General features: G+C 34.4%; 1 protein-coding gene across 1 annotated transcript; it reads right to left on the bottom strand.

Annotated features, from left to right (window-relative positions):
* Positions 1-236: 236 nt before the first annotated feature.
* On the bottom strand, positions 237-1,187 carry LOC139040435 (olfactory receptor 5W2-like). Its single transcript, XM_070487207.1, has one exon. The coding sequence runs from the start codon at positions 1,185-1,187 to the stop codon at positions 255-257; it is 933 nt and encodes a 310-aa protein (XP_070343308.1). The 3' UTR covers positions 237-254.
* Between the last annotated feature and the right edge of the window lie 5,597 nt (positions 1,188-6,784).

The following is a 6,784-nucleotide window of genomic DNA, read 5'->3' as shown; positions in this document are numbered from 1 at the left end:
AGGCATCCCACATATAAAGTAGATAAAGATGGGCATGGATGTTAGCTCAAGGCCAGGCTTCCTCAGCAAAAAGAGGCGGACTGGCAGTAGTTAGCTCAGAGCTAATCTTCCTCAAAAAAAAAAAGAAAAACAAATACTAATTTTATTAAATCAAAGTATTTGAGATACCTTTGCTTCTCTTGTATCATGCCATACAATTTTACAAAAGCAACAACCACAATATGAGTTTGTGCGTGTGTATTTAAATTACGTATTTAAAACCATCTATTAGTTTCCATTCTTTCCAGGGCCTTTTTCACATCCTTGTTCCGCAGGCTATAAATTATAGGATTTAACATAGGAATCACAAGGGTGTAAAACAACGAGGACATTTTGTCTTGATCTAGGGAGTAGGAAGAGCTTGGCCTGAAATACATGAAGAGCATAGTTCCCTGGAAAATTGCCACAGTGATTAGGTGGGAGATGCAGGTGGAGAAAGCTTTGAACCTCCCCTCAGCAGAGTGGATCTTCAAGACTGACAGGATAATATAGCAATAAGAGATAATAACTCCCGAAATGGTACTCAGTTCAATGAAGCCAAAAATGGTGAATAACACCAACTCATTGACCTGTATATCAGAGCAGGAAAGGATGAAAAGTGGTGGTAAATCACAGAAGAAATGATTAATCTCATTTGACCCACAGAAACATAAGCGGAACGTTAATGTTGTGTGTATCAAAGCATCTGCCGTTCCCACCAGATAAACCCCGGCCATGAGCAGGGAGCACACCCTGCTGGACATGTTGACTCTATAGAGCAAGGGGTTGCTAATGGCCTTGTACCGATCAAAGGCCATCACTGCCAGCAGTAGACACTCAGAATCTGCAAAGATACAGAAGATCAAGAATTGCAGAGCACAGCCGAAGAAAGGGATTGATCTGTTCTTGGCAAACAAGTCCACCAGCATCTTGGGCCCAACTGCTGTGGAATAGCAGAGGTCACAGAAAGAGAGGTGGCTGAGGAAGAAGTACATTGGTGTGTGCAGCTGGGAATTTATTCTAATTAAAATGAGCATTCCAAGATTTGCCAGAAGATTAACGAGATAAACAACCAGAAACACGGTAAATAGGGTTACTTTCATCCTAGTGTTGTTGGTGATTCCAAGAAAAATGAATTCAGTCATGGAGGAGCAATTTCCTCTATTCATTCTTCTTTTTCTTGTCTAAATTTTTGAGAAAATGATCAAGAAAAGGATAGATGCATGTTTAACTCTTCTGGACATCCACAAATATCCATGAGGCAGACCATAATTTCTTTCTGCAATTGTCTTTTTTATACTCAGAAAATTACCTGGTCATGTGTCATTCTTTAAAAAGGCATTGCAGTCTGTAAAATAATAACAAAAAATACCTGGAATAAGGAGTTGAGAAACTTTGATCTAAGCCTAGATGCCATTCCTGAAGTATGCGACTTCGTACAAGCTCTTTAATTTCTCTGAGCATTACCTTCTTTATCTCAAGGAAGAGATTTGGATGATTTTAGGTCTCATTACATCTCCAAAATGATACGGAAGAAACATCAAGGTTAGAGAGACCATATTTTAGGATACAGGGCGAACCATTTTCTATGCTCGAAAATAATCACATGGACACAAAAAAATGATTACCATGGTTATGTTCTTCAGAAACAGTATTGGTTTAAATGATTTTGTGTTAATTCTAGATGCAATGAGCATCTCTAACTGATAATAATGAAAAAATTATGTTACTGGTCTTGGTCTATGTTGTCTTTAGTATTTGGTGAGACAGGAAATAAACATTACTGACCTTTTCTCTAGAAGTGTGGTATTGTTTTGTCACAATATTCGTTACCTATTTGTGGAGTGATCTGGTGCGAAAGGAGGAGTCTCTTGACCAAACAAAGAAGAGTGCTAAAAAGAATTTGAAACAATAGAATTTAACATATGCATTTGCATCTCTTTGAATTTCAAATAGTATTTTATATTAAAAAATGGAAGGAGTACTAGGGACAATAAATGCTTCTCAGATATATAGGCTTCTCTTCCTTGTGTACGCATGTATTTATGTGTGCATGTCATGTCATCTGTTTGCATATGTGTATGTCTTTGTTGATATGTAAGAATTGGAATGTGGGTGATGGATACTTTTTTTTAGACTTAACTAAATATGGCATATGGTCCACATGGTGTTATTCATACATGTTGTTTTTTGTAATGTGGTACCTCAATTACTTTTAAAATTTAAAAAACCCAGCTAAATTCATGTATGTACTTGCTCAGTGATAAAAGGCTAAAAGGCTTTCCAGTAAACCTAGATAAAAAGAAAATGATTAAAATGTTATTTAGTGAATATTAATAATTTCAGTCAAATTCTGTCAGTCCTGAGAAGAAAAGATCATCTGTGGCCCTTAAATTTCAGTTTATTAAACTGAGTAAACAGGCATAAAATGATTCATTTACAAATCTCTCATTTTTTTCCAAAAAATTAAGCTTTTTCCCCATATAGTCTTTAAATTTGGAGACTTGAGAACCTACCTGAGATGAGCAGGTCTTCAGTAGCTAAACAATAGGCAGATGACATTTTATTTTACCAGGTAACATTTGGGACTTAAATCTCTGAAGCTGTTGCCCTTAGGCTTTGATGTTATGTAAATATGTCATTAATTATATTTCTGGTTGTGTATATTCCCCCATGAATATAGTGACAATTTCAGTAAAGACTGAGTCTTAATGCTTCACTTACTGTCACTTAATTGGTCTATGTTAGGAAAAAAACTGCAAATGATATTTATGATTGCTTCACAGCTACCTCCTTCTGTATTCAAAGCAGACTCCAATGAAATTCAAATAGTACCCTACTTAATCCTTTCCACCTCCTTTCTATTGTTCATTTTGTTTCTTCCATTTTTGAAACGTTCTCATCTATGACCATGTTTATGAATATTACTAATCTTCAATGATATTTTTTATTTTTTTCTAAATATTACTCATATACTATAAGTCCATCCTTTAACGTGTATACTTCTTTGGGTTTCAGTATATTCACAAGGTTGTACCGCCATTACCCCTATCTAATTCCAGAACATTTTTCATCATTCCAATAAGGAACCCGTAACTATTAGCTGTCACTTCTCTTTATCCCCTCTCCTCAGCTTCTGGCAATCACTAATCTACTTTCTGATTCTATATGTTTCCATATTCTATACTTCTCATGTAAACAGAATCATACAATATGGGTTTTCTTGTGCATCAGGCTTCTTTCACTCAGCATCTTGTTTTCAAAGCTCATCTACGTCTTTGCAAGTGTCATAATTTTGTAGCATTTTATGGCTGAATAATATTTTCTTCATAGATATGACACATTTTATTGATTTATTTATCAGTTGATGAAGATTTAGTTTGTTTATACATTTTGGCTGTTATGCATAATGATGCTATGAACGTTCTGTTAATGCTACCTTTCAAGACCACTCTCATCTCCAAGTATTTTCTTACCCCCATCCCCTCGTCACATGTCACTTACATGCATTTCATTCATCTTATGATTCCATCACATTCTCCACACTTAATACTCTCTTTCTTGAATTATATTTAATTTATTCATATAAGAATTTCTCTATTACACTTAAGGTTTCAGGAATAAGATCAATGTTATTTTTTATATTCCCTGAAGTCGCTAAAACAAGGATTTTTCAAGGTAAATGCTTTCTACATATTTATTGTTAAGTACTTCAGACTACTAAAAATGGAAGATGATGAACAAAGAATAAAAATACAATGGATTGGGGGATTTTTTTCCATTAATAAAGCTCATGTGTACAAGAATGATTCACTTAAACATGTTTGCATGGATAACACTTTTTCTAAAAAAAGCAGCGTTACACTGTTTTTCTAAAAATAATTTTAGTATGTGATTTTCCATACTAGTTCTTTGCAAATTGAGAAATACTGGAATTTTCTCTTTTACATCCTCCCTAAATACTTCCCAAGAGATAGCATTGTTATTCCCCATACTTCTTGAACCTTGGTCTACCATCTTGATATCTGATATGATATGACTACCTCCAAAGATCCCAGAGCTAATGTTGCTTTCACAATGACCTGAGATTAAAATATCTGTCACTCTTCTTTCTATATGTGTGCTATTCAAGTATTGCTACATTCAATGGCTTTGCTAAGTACATGCACAGCAAAAAGAGATCACATGCTACACACTCATGAATTTAATTAAAATGTTAAAAGCTATTCATAAAAGAATCTGGAATATGAATTTTAGAGTCTTACAAGGGGCTCATGATAGTTTTGGCACATTAAAGATGACTGTACACATCTTTACACACTTTCCTTAGAGACAGAGTGTCTATTTATTACCCTTTTGAATTTTTCTTGTCTTTTAAATGCTTTGACTAACAGAAATTGGAAGAAATATTGTGTGTCACTTCTGAATCTAGCCTTTAAGAAGATAGTCTCTGAAAGCCATGAGATGCCACATAGGAAGTCCAGCTAACCTTCTAGAAAACCACTTGACACACTCTGAGGTTACATGCAGTGGGAAGGGGAGCACTTGAGTCAATCTTTCTAGCCATTCTCATCCTGGAGACAGTTATGAAAGACCCTACAGCCTAGACCAACATCTAGGTCACCATGTGACCGCAGTCAACATGAGGAAACAGAGAGTATAGCCCAGTGGTTGCTATTTTAAACCATGTATTTCTGGGATAGTGTTTATATAAGAAAAGATAACAGAATGTAATGAGATAATTTTTTCCAGGAAACATTTATTATTATTATCAGACGCTTTTTTGGGATAATTTGATATTACTGTTATGTACTATTATGTAAGATAGATAGCTGATAGATAGGTAAGTAGACTGTTAGAGACAGATGTTAGATCAATAGATGACAGATAGATAGATAGATAGACTGAAGAAAATACTTGCAACTCTTACTTCTGATAATGCGTAGCCAGAATACATAACGAATCTCGTCAAAAATAAGAAAACACACAACTCAATAAAAAAATGGAATTATTTGAAAAGATACCTCACCAAAGAAGATATATAAATGTCAATTAACACTTAAGAATGTGCTTAGCATCATGTTATTAGGTAAATATGAGTCAAAGCAACAGTGAGAAACCATGATATACCTATTAGATGGGCTAAAATTAAAAATACTTCTTATACCAAATATTAAGGAAGAAGTTGTGGAACCTAAACTCACATGCACTGCCATCAGGTATGTAATATACTATATCATTTGAAAACCAATTTGACAATTTCAAAGGATGTTATACATATAGTTGCACTATCATCCAACTATTTCATTCTTGAGTATTTACCCAAGAGAATGTAAATCATTTGTTCGTATAATGACTTGTACATGAATGTGATAGCAGTTTTATTTTTAATAGCCACAAAACTAGGAACACAATTCAAATATCCCTCAATAGGTGAATGGCTACACAAATGGTGATATATTCATTCATTGGAATACTAACATGAAACAATAGAAATGAATCTCAAAATAATTATGGTGAATGGAAGGAGGCACCTAAGAGACAGTATATACTGTGTGATTCTACTTACACAAAATTATATAAAATGTAAACTAATCTATAGTGACAAAATCCATATCAGTGGTTGCTTGATGTGGAGTGAAAACGAGGGATGAAAAAGGAGCACAAGGAAATTTCAAGGGGTGATGGATATTTTCACTGTTTTCAGGGTGGTGATGGTACAACCAAGGATATTTGGCAGAAAGAGAAAAAAATAGTACCTTCTATTAATAGCTACATATTCATCAAATTATCCCACATTGTTCTATAAATGGACCATGTAGAAAGAAAGAAAGCCTATTTCTAGACTCAATTCTTTATCCAACTATCTCTAAGTGTTTGATTCATCCAAATTCTCCGTTCCTTAGTTTCCTTACCAGAAATACTTGGTCTAGATGATTCACATGAATATTCCTAGTACTGAAAAGCTGGGAAAGAATCACAAAAGCAGTGTATGATGGTCTAACAGATTCAGAAATAAACATCTGAAATCAATTGTGCCTACGAAAGGTGAAAATTTTGATAACAGAAGGCTTATGTTTCCTTTTTAGAAATGTGTATATGTATGTGTATATTTGAAATATACAAATATATATTATATATACCTTTGAAAATTATCAGGACAGTGCTTTCTTTTTCTTACTAATCTCGTCTATGTACCCTATGTACCAGTCAGAAGAAAGGCCATTCATTATTCTCCAATTATGTTATGTAGCTTCATGTATTTGCATGATTTCCTTCAACTTATTCTTACCTTATAAAAGCTTTCCTTTGCCTCTCCCCATCTTTCTAGCTCTATTACTACCACCATTAAGCAGTTATTTAAAAAAAAAAACTGCCCATTAAGAAAACCCTAGATTCAGATAGCTTCAAGTTTTATTAGACAATTCACACAATTGATACATGAGTAACATCAACCTTGCCTAAACCCTTCAGAGAACTAAAAATGAGGAACACATTTCCAGATTTTTCAATGAGGCTAAAATGATAATGGCATCAGGTGTGGAGAAGGAGCATAGAGCTAATAACAAGGGCTTTTACTCACCAAGGCTGACGTGGCCACAGCCACTCTCCAGCGCCAAATGTGCCAATAGTGAATACAATCATCAGACATACATGGCACGTTCCCTGAGGGTCCAGCCAGCATCTCACAAATTGATTACATTTGATTTCATTCATCTGGAAGAATCAGTACTTTATTCTTACTAGAATATGAGTTACTCTCAAT

The sequence above is a fragment of the Equus asinus genome, chromosome 17 (assembly GCF_041296235.1).
Source record: "Equus asinus isolate D_3611 breed Donkey chromosome 17, EquAss-T2T_v2, whole genome shotgun sequence".
Lineage (NCBI taxonomy): Eukaryota > Metazoa > Chordata > Mammalia > Perissodactyla > Equidae > Equus > Equus asinus.
The sequence above is the reverse complement of the archived record's forward strand: the minus strand, read 5'-3'. Positions and strand labels throughout refer to the sequence as shown.